This window comes from Bactrocera dorsalis, chromosome 6 (assembly GCF_023373825.1).
Source record: "Bactrocera dorsalis isolate Fly_Bdor chromosome 6, ASM2337382v1, whole genome shotgun sequence".
NCBI classification, from domain to species: Eukaryota; Metazoa; Arthropoda; class Insecta; order Diptera; family Tephritidae; genus Bactrocera; species Bactrocera dorsalis.
In genome coordinates, this window is record NC_064308.1 from 26,683,094 (window position 1) to 26,700,735 (window position 17,642).

The 17,642-nt window shown below is 35.4% G+C and overlaps 2 protein-coding genes across 8 annotated transcripts in view; one reads left to right on the forward strand and one right to left on the reverse strand.

Moving 5' to 3' along the window:
• The window catches only part of LOC105224248 (synaptotagmin-7), a 566,903-nt gene that overhangs the window by 356,329 nt on the left and 192,932 nt on the right, over positions 1–17,642 (reverse strand). The gene's annotated exons all lie outside the window — the stretch shown is intronic.
• LOC125779375 (uncharacterized) lies at positions 1,956–5,996 on the forward strand. Of its 2 annotated transcripts, XR_007423267.1 has the most exons (3): positions 1,956–2,204; positions 2,880–5,531; positions 5,611–5,996. XR_007423267.1 is itself a non-coding variant. In XM_049460707.1 (2 exons), the coding sequence occupies exons 1-2, from the start codon at positions 1,967–1,969 to the stop codon at positions 3,698–3,700; spliced, it is 1,059 nt and encodes a 352-aa protein (XP_049316664.1). In that variant the 5' UTR covers positions 1,956–1,966; the 3' UTR covers positions 3,701–5,995. The 2 variants fall into 2 exon arrangements, 1 of the variants encoding a protein (XP_049316664.1); XM_049460707.1 differs by having other exon boundaries at positions 2,880–5,995.

Below are 17,642 nucleotides of genomic sequence, written 5' to 3' on the forward strand. Positions count from 1 at the left end.
ACATTTCCTCAGCTACGGCCACAGCAATCCTTTAGTGCTGGTGATCGCGGAAATTCCTCAGGAATAAATCCCTCGGCAATTTCTTTTAGTGTGGAACGTGGGTTGTGGGATGTGTTGCTTTCGTGGAAGGGAGAGAGAGAATATGCGCTCTTTGCGAATTCTCTTTTCTGTGTACCTTCGAACAAGAAAACAATAGTTATTTAAAATATATTTGATTACTTACTTCTTTACACAAGAGCACCTGCTCAGTTCTGTGACTTGTCTCAAATGATGTTGGCACTGTGTTTTTCGCGCACTTGGAAAATAATTTTGGAGTATTTCCACTAGTAGTTGGTGCCATAAGCGGAGCACCAGAAAAACACGTCACTTTCACTTCATTTCACGTATATGTGTATGTGAATATGTTTGTATGTATTGCAGCATATTGTTTATGCTGCTTGATATGGGGTTATTTTTAATTCTACAATTCAATACATGTATGTGTGTGTTTAATGTTATCTGTAAATTTATGACTTGTGTTTCCCATTTATTTTTAATACGCTTTTATTAGCTTCACTTGTATGTATGTATGTATGTTTGTAACTTTTTTAAGTGGTACTGAAACGTAGAATATTTGAGCGATACTGTAGCAGAGAAACTAAAAACATAGAGAAGGTGCAGGTTCGACTGCGAACATTTGTTAGAATTTTATTAGGGAATTTGCCGGATTCGTTAACATTGCGAGTCTGATTTCGCCCCGCAATTTTAACATTTTCTACCATTCTCTCACATATTCTAAGCGAGAATATGAAGAGAATATGTATTCACGGCATATGATGACGTGGCATATATGTACATGTCGAAGCAGAAAATATGAAGAGACTCGCAACGAAGAAATTCGTTTTGCTTGTTTATATTTTGTTTCATTTTGACACCGAAAAATCTGTACAAAATACATGATGTTCTCTGTCTCTCATACGCAAGAATATGAAGAGACATAAATATATGTATGCATGAATATGAATATGAAGTCATATGTAAACAGATGCATGCATTGAATATGAATATGAAGACATAAACATATGCATGCTGCTCCTTATGAACTCCCAACTTTGTTATATTTTCAGCTTCAATTTTTCAACTTGGGAATCGCAATGTATGCAAATAAGTATGTATGTGTATGCTTTTGCGTTTTGCCGTCGGCAATTGAATATTGACTTGTACTTATAATTATGACATGAGAGTACAATTTTGTATGAATCCTATATAATATTGAAGAAAAATGATTTCTTAGATATTGCATAGGAAATATGAATGTTCCATTTTGTATGGAAATATGTATGTAGACTTTTTTATTTTTGATTTATTACTTTTCGAATTATTTCATGTTAATTTGATCTTATTTTATAATAAGTCATTTTAAATATACATATGTATAAAAGATTAACCTAAACATGATGATTGATATTTTCATGATCAATACGCAATGTACAAATGTAAGCAATTTCGTTTCGCCGTCAGCATTTCAATTTCTTATACTTCAATTTTTGCTTTCAACCACGCTTGTATGTATGTGCAATATATGCCTTTGCGTTTTGCCGTCGGCATTTCCATATTGACATGCAAAAGTAATTATGTATTTATTGTTTCGTTTTGGCCCAATTTTGTATATTAAGACAAGTGTCAATAATTGCGCCAAAATCGAATAAATATTTACATATTAAGTAAAAATCTTCTTCTTACATGTTTCTTTATCCTACTTTTATGTATATTGGCCCAATTGGCAAGTGTCGATAATTGCGCCAAAATCAAATATATTATGTAGTCATATGTAAATATGTTTTAAAGTTTACATAAAATTGAAGTGCCAATAATTGCGCCAATATTCATAAAGTTGGTGATTTTACGCGGGTACGACGTGTTTTTGTCCGGTTAAGTGTTAAGTTGTGAATTTTTTATATTAATTAATTGAAAAGTGTCGGGAAAAATGCCAAAAATACGTAAATGTCGTGTGCGCGGGTGTGGGAGTACCAGCGAAGGGGTATTCCGGCTTTTCTGCTTCCCAAATGAATGGGTGCTGGCTGAAAAGTGGAAGGAGAATCTAAAAATTTCTCCCACTGACCACTTTGCAGCCACCAACTCATTCGTTTGTGAGAAGCATTTCCAGAAAGAGGCAATTGGCGCAAGAAGGCTGAAAAAGGATGCAGTACCAACATTGGAATTAGGTAAGTGCAATTCTTTTATTCAATTGTAATATTTCTTGTGGGTGCTACGATCTTTTGGTGCAAATACCAGTGCTTGTGTGTGTTTTCCTTTTTGCGGGTGCAAATACCAGTGCGTGTGCGTGTGTGTGTTGTGATCTTTTGGTTGTTTTGTGTGTTGTGATATTTGCGGGTGCACATACAAGTGAGTGTATTGTTAATGCACTTACATATATTGGCTAATAAAATAATAAGGACAGTGGCCTGCGGTGAATAAAGTTTATGTGGATCCAAAAATGGGAGGGAATTAAAAGCAGTGAACCAAGCTAAATTATTGGAAAAAGGTTTTTTGTATAGTTTAACCCAGATATGGCAAATTCTTTTATTTTATTTTCATTTTTCTTATAATCTGAGATATTATCATGTGAAAAGTTTAAGTCTAGTTTAACTAAAAAAACAACAATATTAAATAAGAAAAGGGAAATTGTTTAATATTTTGTTGAAAATCCTTTGTTGGTTAAAACTGATCGACACCGCACATAGGAATATTTTGAAGTTTTGGGTTTTTGCATCCCTGTCCTTATTATTTTTCTGTACATGCATATATTTTTCAACATACTTAAATTTTATTTTTTATATATTTACATTTTACTTGATATATTTTATATTTATTTCTATATATTTATTTGCGATTTATAGATGAGGCTCCTACCCAATTATTCGAACCGGCACCTCCGCTAAAACGTTGCTGCATTAGCAACTGTGCCGGTGGAGAGAAATTATTCAAATTTCCTAAAACGGAAGTTGCTAGGAATAATTGGGTAAAGGCCTGCAATCTTGATTTGCCAGTAAAATCAAATTTGTATATATGTGAAAAACATTTTCACGAAAAAGATGTATCCTCGCACCGGATACTTAATGAAGCTCTTCCTGCGCGAAATTTAGGACACGAAGAAAATAGCCAGCAGTCATCGGACTGGGTTTTGCCGCCGGTTTTAACTACATATAATGTGAAAAAAACCGATGTTTCACAACCAGATGATATGTCAGTTGGAAATCCAAATGACATATCATTTGAAGAATTTGAGAAATATTCACGCCTTCATGAGATAGAAATGAAGTGCGACGAAGAAGAAAATATTTCTGTTTGCGACCACGAGCATTACGCTCGAGTAGCTAGGCGCTTTCAAAACAATGCTTTGAAACAAGCCAAAAAAATCAAAGAGCTGAAGAGAAGAATTTTCTTATTGACAAGAAAATGCCAAGCTCTTAAAAAAAATATAATTGTAACAGGAGGGGCAAATGATCATGCAATTACCTTCGCTAAAATGATTGTGAAGAACAAAAACTCATACAGCGAAAAGGAGAAGGCAATGGCATTGAACATAAATTATATGTCGACTAGGGCCTATAATTTTATGCGCGATGACTTGGGGTTCGCACTGCCCCACAAAAAAACACTTTTGCGTTGGCGTCCAATCCGGTATGTCTGCCCCGGTATCGACGAAAATTTTCTTTAAATTGTTCAAGACTTTAAACCAGAAGAACGCATTTGCAAATTAATTTTCGACGAAGTCTCAATCAGAAAAGATCTGACGTATAATAAAGTACGAGATGTGATTGATGGCTTCGTCGATAATGGAGAAGGTCACCGGGAAAGCGTGATCGGCAATAAGTGTTGTTTTTTTATGTTGAAAGGCCTAGTCGCGAAATGGAAATACGTAATTTCCTACTATGTGGCTAAAGATGGCGTAAGTAGTGAAAAACTGCTAAATTTGCTACAGAGCAATTTAACCGCCTCCGAAGAGATCGGATTAAAAATTAAAACAATAATATGCGATCAGGGTCCCCAGAATGCCAAATTGAGGCTAATATTGGGCACATCGCCAGAAAAACCCTATTTCTACCACAATCAAAACAAAATTTATTTTATGTTCGATTATTGCCATTTAATAAAATGCATGCGCAATATGATAATTAAATACGACACCGAGACGCAAGATGGACTGGCATCGTTTAAAGTAGTCGATTTGCGATCGACCAGGCGAACGTTAATTTTAAAATGTGCCCTAAATTAACGTATTCGCATGTTTACCCCTCCAATTTAGAAAAGATGTCGGTGTCTAGAGCTACGCAAGTATTCAGCAATTCGGTCGCCGCGGCTATAGACATGGCAGTAAAACAAAATTTATTGGGCTCCGATGAGCATTTGAAAAAATGTGCCAAAGCCACCCAGCTGCTGGTTAAAAGGATGAATGACCTGTTCGACGAATTGGATTGTAAAACGCTTTACAATCCAAATCCGCAAAGACGGCCAATACAGAGAGATTGTATTGATAAAATAAACAGGTTAAAAGAGCACATCCAGTACATAAAAAGTATAAAAAAACCCAACGTCTAAATATTGTGCCTGGATTCCTTCATATTTACCATAAATGCAATGATTGCATTAAGCGGCGATATATTCGCGGAGTATTCGAATATATCTTTTATACTCTTAGGGAGAATGAACCAGGATGCCCTGGAAAACTTTTTTTATAAAATTCGCGCAAGTTTAGGAGCAAACAATCATCCATCCGCACATGAAATACAATATATTGTAGCAAGACTATTGTCTATGCATATATTGCGACGGAACTTCTCGCAAACAGGCAGCAATTGCGAAGAAGACGATGACATCAACCTAGATTGGAATATTGGCCAGGACGACGACCTTAAAGAAAATTTAAAACCGTCTGAGCAACTTGCCGTGGAACAAATTTGTATTCCAGATGAGCAATTTGCTGAGACAGAAAAAGTAGCAGAAAAACAGGTTCGTCGTTATTATACTGGGTATGCGATATACCAAAAGGTTTTTTGTCGACTAAAGTGCGAGAAATGTGCCTTATTAATGCAAAAGAAGGATTTATCATTACAAGACTCATCGGAAGCCCTTATAAGGTCGAAAAATTACAAAGGAGACAATGACCTAAGGCTGGTTAATCCCGACGACAGAGTATTTGAAATAAGCCGCCTCCAAATGAGCTGCTATAAAGAGCTCTTTATAGCAAATTCTTGCAGAGTGGGTATAAAATCAATGATTTTAGCCCAGATTACTGCAATTACACAACAGAAATACCCAGAGTGGTATACCGAAGCAGGAGATTGCCTCGAACATAGGCACCAGTTTTTGGACTTTTTAATAACAGTTTTACTTTTCAAAAACGCGAAATGGCTAGCACACCAGCAGGAAGAGCTTCACAAAAACGAAGTAAGGGCGAGGGGCTACAACAAAAAACAAAAATTAAAGAAACTGGTACAATAGGTTGCAGGCCATATTTAATTTTTCTAGTGACTTTCGTTGGATAAAAGGTAAAAGAAATACATCCAATGCAAAATATATTATTGAAATAACTAACACATTTTTTCCTTCTTTTTTCTCTCATTTCAGCTTCTTCACAAAATAATAATGTTCTTTTTTTTCTTTCAGGGTAGATTAAGTTGTAAATATGTAGTTTGTAGTAGTAGTTTTAGTATTAGTTATTGTTAGTTTGTAGTTAGTTTTAGTATTTATTAACTTAGTAAGTAGGTAGTATGAACACGTGAGCCAAGCTTTGAAAAAAGCTGGTGAAAAAGACCTAATCTTTATTGATTAGGTTGTGTGAGAATTTGTGGTTGTGGGTAGACAAATTCTGAAAATCGTGTTTAATTAAAATTACATTCTTTTATATGCTTTTTTCTAATAAAATGAATTTTCTTTTTATTTTTCATTTCAGTTTTTAATAAAATAAAATAAGTTTTTTAACAAATTTAAATGAGTTTAAATATATTTACTAAATAAATTAAAACAAGTTTTTTAATAAATTAAAATAAATGTACATGTGTTTTCATTTATATGTAATTATCAATAAATTGTTTAAGAATTATTTGCCCTAGTTGTCCATTTTATTTTCTCTCACATTTCAGCCGATTTTTGTATAGAAATTTGACCGGCGTAGAAGCAAAATGCGAAACAATCATACATATATTATGTCGTTTGCACATTTGTCTGTATGTTTGCGAAAGCAAATGTTCTACAAAAGCCTATTTCTATTCTTATACTTATATGTCGAACAAATAATGCACAAGCATACACGCAAACATATGCGTACACGCGTATATGAATATGTCACCAACAAAAAAATGATCTTCACAAGTCAATATGGCAGCCAAATTGGCGAAGAACACAAGTGTAGTAAATTTTACACCAAAAAGGCTTTCATTCATAAACGCAGCGCATATGCCACAAGCGACCTCGCTTCATTCATATAAACAGAGGCCGTAACATCTCCCCGAGCATGCCTTTGCCTACAAGTCGTCTTTTCGCGACGATGGCAAAAGCTAAAAATCATAATTTGAACAGATTTCTGGTGCTTCTCGCAAAAATTGCTGCGCGCTTTGACCTTGGTTGCCCGTGGCAACATAGATGCCAAAAGACGGCCATTATTGGATGTTGTAAACATACAGACAAATGTGCCAAAGATCACGCATATGTGACAATGGTCATATAATACAATATATGCATACATATGTCACTCAGAGAATGCTTTTTTACATTCTCTGTGTGCCTTTGTATATTTTTCTACGAAGCAAATTCTCTTTATTTATTTTCATATATTTCTGCCACTCCACGTGCTCAATTATGCTAAATAGCAGCGAGCACGGCGAATTCCCTAATAAAAATCTATCAGCTCTGTTAGCCGCGCAATCGAACCATCATACAGATTTCGATTTGCACCTTCTCTATGTTTTTAGTTTCTCTGGTATTTTGTACAGATTTTTCGGTGTCAAAATGAAACAAAATATAAACAAGCAAAACGAATTTCTTCGTTGCGAGTCTCTTCATATTTTCTGCTTCGACATGTACATATATGCCACGTCATCATATGCCGTGAATACATATTCTCTTCATATTCTCGCTTAGAATATGTGAGAGAATGGTAGAAAATGTTAAAATTGCGGGGCGAAATCAGACTCGCAATGTTAACGAATCCGGCAAATTCCCTAATAAAATTCTAACAAATGTTCGCAGTCGAACCTGCACCTTCTCTATGTTTTTAGTTTCTCTGACTGTAGGAAGGTGATAGTAAGTTTAAGCAGCTCACCAAAAAGATGCCCTTAAAAGTATGCAACATCTATATAAAAGTAGTTTTAGTGACATTTAAATAGCATACTGATTTGGACGTCGACCGTTCATAAGATGCAAGGTTGTACAGTAGAACATGCAGTAATTTATCTGGGCTCTCGACTGTTTGCTACTGGTTGTAGATCTTTGGACTGTATTCGAATTGAAGAACTGGACTGTTCAAAGTTGACAGGAAAAACCCCATGTAACAGTGAAGCTTTAGAAGAAATGATTCGATTAAGAAGTAATAATTCGTAAAGTCATCAATAGAACTTGGTCGCAAATAATGTAACAATTAGTCAATGAAAGGTTACGAGTAGATATTAAATGCTGCCTAAGTATCGATTTACTTAACCAATACTACATGTCATAGTTCATATTTTAACAAATTTTGAGGTTTCTCACATCAAACTAAAAAATTAAAAATAAATACAGTTTAAAAAAACTAAAAAACACGCTTTTAAAGCATATCAAACTAAAAAGTGAAAAATAATTCTTTGTATAAACTAACAATAATAATGAAGGAAAAATTCCTGCATTATTGTGAGAAAAGCGTGGGGTGACATATTTTTCATATATCGAACATGCCACGCTTTTCTCACAATAATGCAGGAATTTTTTTTTTCATTATTATTGTTAGTTTATACAAAGAATTATTTTTCACTTTTTAGTTTGATATGCTTTAAAAGCGTGGTTTTTAGTTTTTTTAAACTATATTTATTATTATTATTGGATGCCCATTGCATTAAAATGCATGTGTCTGTTTATGTACATGTATATGTATGTTCAATATATTTGAACATAGATATTTATATTTAGTAGTATTTCGGCTTTGCTGATACTAAATAAGTAAGCATGTTCAATGATATTTGAACATCGACGTTTAACAATTGCTCTCTCATTTCCAATGAAACATGCGTTGAGCATCTTTGTATATCTGCAAAAAAAACATGTGTTTTCTCACTTGTGTAGAAATCTACACGTAACTTTTTAAAAAAATAATACCAAAATTGCTTTTGCAAGTCACAAAGCTCATATAATTTTAAAATGCTGAAACAAGTCTAGAAATTTTGTTGTAATTAGATTAACAGTATTCAAATAAAATGCGAATATAGGTTGCGTATGTGTAGTTTTCTACAAAAGAAGCAAATGAAGGTTAAGTGTCTTGTAAGATATGTATGTCCTATAAGCCTATTGGGTGACGGGGCTACAACCACTTCTTTTAAATCACTAATGACCCTCTTTATTTGAATGTTCTGTAGCAATTACCAATAAGAGTAATGTATTTTAATTTACGGCTTAGTTGGGCATAGAAATGGTCTGATTTTGCCTATCAACCTTTTCTGATTGTAAAGAAACATGTGCACTAAGTTTTGTTAATTTATTTGAAGTTATGAATGTCTAACTCTCGTGAAAGGACAAGTTTGTAAGGTTAGCGCGGGCGATGAACGTCGCGACAGTGTCAGACAGATATTTGCTGCCGTTCAAAATACTTTCACAAAATAATCTGCAAAAAGCCTTCCACCGAGCGCCGAGACACCCCAACGACAGTTGCAAAACCGCCATAACCAAAAAGACGATACACCAATTTATAAAAACCAGCTCTCGATTTGTGCTATACTAGCACATCCAATGCCCTATGCAGAACTATCTCTTTGAATCCAATCGTTGATGGCAAGCCTTCAGCAACTAGGATTTTTTAGCCCAAGTTTTCATCCGCAGAATCACCCTACGGTTCTTGTGTGGACCGCTCTTTACTTCGCTATGCCTCTATTTCGTTACATGGTAAAGGGTCGTGTTTACAAAGGGTACATTGACCATAAACCAATCGTTTTGTTTTCACCAACATTTGCATAAAGCTTCATACAGGAACGCTGCATTTGCAAATACAATCACTAACCACTGTTTCGATCAACTATAAAGAGCTTGCTGATGACCAAGTTAATGACGAGGAATCAAATTCGCAATTATATTATATAATTTTCCATTATCTTAAATTAAGAGGTTTTGTGTATTCTAGGTCAAAAAAAGCTGTTTGTGACACACAATCTATCACATCCTGGGATGCGCGGCGCTGCTAAACTAATGGTAAACGTTTTGTGCGGCCGCGAATTGTCTGCTAAAAATTTAGCTCAGTGCCAACGCTGCAAATTCATCCACAAAAGTTTTTACAACATTGGGAGAGTCCCAATCAAGGCCTTGGCCACTTGCACATGGACATATTTGGGCCCTTTTAACTGATGGAGGGCAAAAATTATTGTTTAACTGCAGTTGGCCGTTTCATCCGTTGGCCAGATACAATACCAAAACCTAATATGACAACTCGAGTTTTGGAGTACTCATCAACATCACGTCTGCCTCAGTTGCCAGTTTGAGAGCATCTTATTCCACGAGCTTCTGCAATGCCTTGGAGTTTTACGCCTGGGAACTACACCATATCACCCATAGTGCAATCGGTTGATTGAAAGGTGGCATTGCATACTAAAAGCTGCAATTTTATGCCACAACGTAGACAAATGGATAGCTTATCTGCCAGTCATCCTGCTTGGTCTCTGCTCAGTCTTTAAAGACGACATCGATTATTCACCTGCAGAGCTAGTTTACGGAACTATCCACTCATCTTTCTTGATATCCGCTCAGTTTTTAAAGACGACATCGCTTGTTCACCTGCAAAGCAATTTTACGGAACTATGCTTCTTTTACGGGCCATTTTTTTCACTAGCACCGGTGGCATAGTCGTGCAATCAGATCTTTACCGGATAGGTATCTATCGTAATTATTTTTATATATTATAAAGTCGTTAGGTGAATAAAAGTATTATAGTTTGCTGCAAAATGTTGTATTTTGCATTATATAAACTTTTTTGACTATCTCAACAAACAATTTAATCCAATACAGTGTACTACTTGTATTTAATTAATAATATACGAACTTCGAATAAAGCGAAGTTAACTTCAAATTTAATAGTTGTCTTTGAACCAATTTAAGTTCGTGGTAGTTGTTTTATTTTTTCTGTTTTACATGTCTAATTTGAAATAGTTATTTCGTAGTGATTATTGTAACTGAGGATAAGTATGAGTAAATAAAATTTTCAAGAGTTAGTGATATTTGAAGTTACGTGTCGAAGTTAATTGAGGCTGGGATATTTCGTTCATTTGTAGAACATACATAAATCATTGTATTAATAATAATAAAATAATTAGTTTTATAAAATAACTATAACGTAAGATATTGTTTATATTGAAAGCATAATTTATGGTATTACGGTGGTTACTACTTATCACGGCAGTATTTCCTGTGACGACGACACAAGTGATAATAAGCCAAACCAATAATGGCTACAACGGACCATTTGGGATCTCGTGTTGTGAAATCTTTGCTTGATAAATTTGAAACAAATCATGCCAATTTTTAAGTTTTCAATATTTTTTTTTTTTTTACAGGTTGCGATCTCACTTTACAGAATTGCTGTCCATCCTGAAAAATGGTGGTGAGGGTTTTGTTCACATTTATAGTGGATATGTATATTGCTAACGCGTGGCGTTTACATGTTATGTGTAAAGATGCACATATGATTTTTTGACGGTACATACTAGATACTTTCTACGCAGGAAAACCAGAACAATATATACTATACAAAGTACATATACAATATACTTCTTCTTTAATCCTCCATTATCATCTATCGTTGATGGTTTGGTTCAAGATGGTATGGGTATCCTAGGAAGCTCGGAAATCAATTGAGCTGTGTTGTATAGTATGACCAGTGTACTCAATTGAGTACATCCTCATATTGTGCATGGCTTTTGTGAAAAAAATTGTTCCTGTTTTATATTCTATATTTATTTCATAATGCCAAAAAAAAATTTTGAATTATAACCATTCGCCGTTTATATTTGGCCAATAATAGGAATGTTTCTTTGTTAGTAACGCTACGTCTCGAGAACGGCGAAACCAATCTTCATGAAATTTTCAGAAGTTGTTCGCTGTGGATCTGGAAAGGATCAGAAATAAAAAAAAACTTTTCATAACAAAAAGTCGAAAAATTGGAAATTTCCAAAAATTGACTTTTTCAAACAATTCTTTTTTCTTTTGTTGAATTTATGTTGGGTTTCAAATTTATTATTGCACGAGAAATACAGTACAAATTATGAAACAAAAATTATCAATTCCAATTTTTAGGTAAACCAAGTGGTTATAATCGAAAAGTCAACATTGCGTGTTTCATAACGCAAAACGATGACTGCCAAGTTTTTCGAATCTTTCGATGATTTCTTCGGCGGTGATTTCGATGTCATGATGCGTATGAAGCAACGCTAATCCAACTAGTCTTTCTTGAAGCATGATCGTCCTAAGCCATGTTTTGATGCGGGGAAGATAAGGGAAAGAACGTTCAGAACTCGCGTTTGTAACGGGAAGTGTAAAGAATACTCGGAGATAGGTGTGGATTGTTGGGAATATGTCGACATCACATTTTCACAATGTTTCCAGTGCAGAAGTTGGAATTTCACTGCCTTCAATTTTTTGTTGCTGCTGCCAGTGACATTGCCAGTAGCTTAATTCACCTTTGAATTTAAATTTTTATACGCTTTTTTCATCACACAGAAGATTCCCGAATCTTTCTATCAAGCATCTGCTTAAGTAGATCATCGATTTCGATTTCATTTAAAAGACTTGCTTTTTCTGGGAGCAACACACTCAATTGGTAACCATCCAAAACTTCTTGTGAAAAACGAGCTTCCAAATCTTCTTTGATGGTATCCAGCAGAGGTATGTAGACAGAGACCCTGTAGTAATCTTCGCAAGGTTTCACGTCGTAATTTTCGCGTTTCGTTTCGACCACATGTTCTCGGTTTCGCTTCGTCATCATCGAGTTTTCCGCCATTTTCTTGGCTTCTGAATAAATCAATCGGAATATTTCATCAACTTTTTCCCTCTTTTTTTTCCAACATGGCAAGCAACGTCCCAATCGGTGGGGTGCTATAAGGCCATCGACAATAAAGCCATATGGCTTTATTTCCCAACAAGAGGCGAAATAGGCGCATATGGCTTTATTTCACCGCACGTTGAATGAATAGAGCCATACTCATTTTTTTACACATGAGCACTAAGGCCATAATCATATTTCTGTCAACTGAGTAATAAAGTCATACTGACTTTGACAACCCTCTTGCATTTCAGAAGTGCATATAGATAACAGTATGTAATGACAATACACATCATATGTTTGCTACAACCACGCCACATAGGGATTTCCGTGGTTGAAATTCAAAAATGGCATGTTGTCTGATTTGAATGAAAATTTCACAGTTTGTTACCAACTATCTATACATTATTTTCCCAAAGTAACTATTAGGATTATATCTGCATTAGTTTTTTGTCCAGAACTGCCCAAAGTTGGTGAATGTGGAAAACATCAAAATTAGCAAAAAATTTACTCAAAAGTCAAATCATTGATACAATAAAACAACTATTGAAATTCAACTTTATTATTATTTTTCATTTATAATATCTATCAAAGAAAAAATTTGCATCAAAATCCATTGAAAAAAATAATGCATAAAAAATTTTGTGGAGCAACATAATTTGGACGTCAAAATTTCAATGTTCTTCAAATTCAAAGTGGTGCATCTTTTTAGCGCTGTCTACCGCTGTCGACATACATATACCGAATTAAAGCCTGAAGTCTCAGCTAAACGATAAAAAAAATTCAGCTGCTCCAAATTGCTCCCCTTGAAAAAAACAATGAGATACTCTAAAATGGCAAATTACCGCCCAAAAGTATGCAATATATAGCGTACTTTATAAACGTTTGCCCTTGAATGCAATTGTTTTTGTCACTGATTTCTTAACATTTTGTTGATATTTTTACCGTAATATTGAATATTGTCGAACAACAATATTGATCAAATTACATTAATTTGCGAAGTGTGAAAGTGATTAGAGGTCAAGTGATATCAAGTGCTGCAATGGAAAGTTTTAAAATTTAGTTGTATGGGACGTAAAAGTGGGCGGATATTATTGAAATTTAACACCAACATATATAATGTCATAAAAATGCTATGTACCAAAAATCAGTGCTGTAGGTCAAAAATTAAGTTTCACCTTATATAGGAGGTGGGCGTAAAATAAAATTTTAAAAAAAAATTTTTTCATTTTTTTCTTGATTGGAATCCAAAACAATGATGTCAAATGTCATTGTCCTGCGACAACTCCTTATATTTTTAGCCGCAGTATGCACTAGCAGAAACCTATGTGCCACGTGCCGATCATCCAACACACATTAGTTCTTTACTTTCCGCGTGTTAGAAAAAAATGTGGATTTTGAAATGGCAGATGATACTATTTGTCTATATAAGATAATAGCCGGTATAAGAAAATCCAGCAAATTACTTATTATTGTTATGTGAAGAATTGTAATGTTGGAGTTGTTGTTGTATTTAATAGTAACAAATATTGCCGTAAAGTGAACAAAAGTAAAGGGCATAATCATGGTCCACAAAATGAATTTCTGAAGAAGTTGGAAATAATGAATAATATTAGAGATGAAATAAAAGAAGCTCCATTGAAAAGGTCATCCGTCCGTGCTATTTTTGACGATAACTGCAAGAAATTTAAAGAGGCAGCACCTTCAGTTAAATTTGGAAAAATGCGCAGACAACTGTTTAATATAAAACATGAACAATTCCCAAAAGCTCGAACTAATTTTCAAGATATTATTTCCGTGTTTAACAATGCAAACGTCCATAAACATTTTGGTGTTTCAAGGCATGACAACGCAAGCAAATTTTATATTGATACAGTATCGTCCGGAAAATTTTCATACACAATATTTGCGTCACCAACAATTACCAACGCTTTGCAATTCAATAGTGCAACGGAGCAACGCACTTATGTGTATAATGGATGGGACTTTTAATATCCTTCCAGCTTCTAAGCTATTTAAACAATTGCTTATACTTCATATAATTCATGCAGAACATGTAAGTTTATTAAATTTATTAAGAACATCTATCCATTTTAATGATGATTTCATATATTCCTGCTTTTAGGCATATCCGTCCGTATATATTTTGATGTCAACAAAATCGGAGGAGGCATATACACACTTATTTCAATATCTGAAATCAAATGTGTTGGACTTGCAACCAAAAACCGTAATCACTGATTTTGAAAGTGGATTACGTAACGCAGTAAAAAATGTGTACCCAACAGTTAAAAAGGTGGGCTACTGGTTCCACTACACAAACGCTTTACGAAGAAAAGCATCTAAATTCCATGGCTTTATTGCAAAGCTCAATCAAGATAAAGAAGCCAAAAATCTTTTAATAAGCACACGTTCTTTTATTCTGACTTGCGAAAAATGAATGCCGGATGTTTTGTTGACAAAATGGTTGCCGGCTCTTTTTGACAAACCACCGGGTACTTCATATACATACAATTCATTTCTATTATACAATGGGTGGTTCAGATAACTAATAATTAACTTAATGTTTACATCTCGACCAACCTGACAAATTTGATTGGCCTCAATCAATAGTCTAGAAATAATTTATGAAGAAGTGTGGCCTATGCATGACAATGACTGAGGGGACCCGCTGTCAGTACAAATTGGTGACAGCCATTTCCGAATTTTAATAGCCTCAATCACTCCGTCATAGGGCAGTTGAGTTAGCTGAAAATTGTCAACGTCTCTTATTACGTACCTATCATTAGGCAACACTTTATGTATCACATAGGGGCCGCGGTATTTCTGGATAAGTTTCTTATTTTTCTCGACCGAAGTATCAACATGTCTAATTACTACGAATTCCCCGACTGAATATTTCTTGGCAGGCATACTGTTTCCAAGGAAATATTGCAAACTGTATTCTTGGGACTTTTCTATTTTTCTTAGGGCATCCTCTCGTATTTTCTTTAAATCCCTAGGGGTATCTTGTAGTAGCTTATCTTCTAAGAATTCAGTCAAACCATCTACTATGCAGCCCCGCTGGGTCACGCCGAAAAGTAACTCACTAGGTGTGTATTTAGTTGTACTATGAACCGTATTGTTTATGGCGTATTCTACTTGGGAGAGTTGGAGTGGCCAATCAGAGTGGTCTGACGAGTCGGTTAATTTACTTAACATGACTTTCACAACACGGTTAACCCGTTCTACTTGACCATTGGCTTGTGAAGATGCTACTGCGACTTTTACATGGTTTATGTTTCTTTTAGAAAGGAATTTACTGAAATCAAGTGAAGTAAAACACGACCCTCTATCTGTAATAATTCGCCTTGGACGACTATAGTAACTGAAATATTTCTCTAGGGCACAGCAAACCTCTTTCGTACTTGTCGAATTGACTGGGTATAGTCTTACGAATTTGGTGAAGGCATCAATGGTTACCAATATGTATTTGCGCTTCGATCTAATAGCTGGCAGCGGGCCAAAGTGGTCGAGGTGAAGAGTATCGAAGGGGATTGGCTTCTTTGGAATGCTGAACAAGTTATTTTCATTTGAACGCGCCGGGGCTGAATATAGGATGCACTTGATGCAATTACGGGTAAATCGTTCAATTTTATCTCGCATATGTTCAAACCAATAGTGTTTACGTATTTGACTATAACATTTGTCCACACCTAAATGTCCGATCTTTTCGTGCACCATACGAATAACGTTGTCTTGCATTTCGGCGGGCACGCATGATAAAGAGTCGTTACCTAGCCGGCGGAAAACCAGCCCGTCTATCAGTTCGTAACCAACCACTTCACCCTTTTCTAATTCGTTCAAAAGCTCTTTGAGTCTCGCGTCCCTACTCTGGGCAACTTGGATTTAAAAATCCAAATCGTCATGGTCGATGGCGGCAACTAGTTCGCAACTACTCGTAAGCCTACGCTCGCCTATTGTTATTGATAACCCTTCGAGTTACCTACAGACTTTAAAGGTACATCGGGTGCAAGTATATTAATATCATTCGCAGTATTTGGGGGTAAGGGGATTCGGCTTAATGCATCCACATGACCGAGGTTAACACCTTTTCGGTGCCGGATCGAATAGTTGAAATTTTCTAACTCTAGGGCCCATCGCGCTATTCGTGGATTTACATGTTTTTTGTTTAGCGCCATTTAAAGGGAGTTACAGTCTGTAACAATGGTGAACGGTCTCCCTTCTAAGTAAATCCTAAATCTCCTGAGAGCATAGATAATGGAAAACGTTTCCAACTCGAGGCTATGGTATCTTGACTCTGCCCCCGTAGTAGTTTTTGAAAAGTATGCAATGGGATGTAGCTTCTTATCATCCTGTCTCTGGAGGAGGACAGACCCGAACCCATGACTGCTGGCGTCACAATGAAGTTCTGTTTCTCGCGTATGGTCATATATTGCTAGCACTGGGGCTTTTACTAACTGCGATTTTAATTTCCTAAAAGCTTCTAGACACGATTCTGAAAAGTTGAATGTTGCTTCTTTACGTAAGAGATCTAGAAGTGGTTTAGCCGTTTTTGAAAATGACGGTACAAACTTCCGAAAATATGAAAATAGTCCAAAGCACGAGCGAAGTTCCTTGTGGTTCTGCGCGATTGGGTAATTAGCGATAGCACGGACATGAACATCGGATGGTTGTATTCCCAATGGACTAACGAGGTATCCTAAGTATTCTATTTCATGGTATCCAAACTTACACTTTTTCAGTTTAAGTTCTAATCCTCTTGTATAAATTATTTTCAAGACTTTCTTGACGGTACGGAGGTGACTTTCGAAATCGGCAGATGCGATAAGGATATCGTCAATATACACGACAATTTCTCTTGCATCTATTAAATCGCGGAAGATATTGTAAACAAATCTCTGGAAATTTGCTGGTGCGTTCTTTAATCCGAACGGCATTCGAAGGTATTCAAATTGTCCTTGTGGTGTGACAAATGACGTTAATGGAATTGAATTCTCGTCCATGGTCAATTGTTTGAACCCGTCCTTTAGGTCTAACAAAGTGAACCACCTCTTACCCGACATGTACCCTATACAATCTTCTATCAAAGGCAACGGAAAGTTATCTCGGATTGTTTTTTTATTAAGGGTCCTATAGTCAACGCACATTCTGGTATCACCGTTTTTTTTCTTTACAAGTAAAGGGTGATTTTTTAAGAGCTTGATAACTTTTTTAAAAAAAAAAACGCATAAAATTTGCAAAATCTCATCGGTTCTTTATTTGAAACGTTAGATTGGTTCATGACATTTACTTTTTGAAGATAATTTCATTTAAATGTTGACCGCGGCTGCGTCTTAGGTGGTCCATTCGGAAAGTCCAATTTTGGGCAACTTTTTCGAGCATTTCGGCC

Bases quoted from the DNA above. Each gene is read 5' to 3' on its own strand.
- LOC125779375 (XM_049460707.1), top strand. From the start codon at position 1,967: ATGCCAAAAATACGTAAATGTCGTGTGCGCGGGTGTGGGAGTACCAGC. The intron at 2,205-2,879 runs GTAAGTGCAATT...TGCGATTTATAG, and splicing joins AGTACCAACATTGGAATTAG to ATGAGGCTCCTACCCAATTA.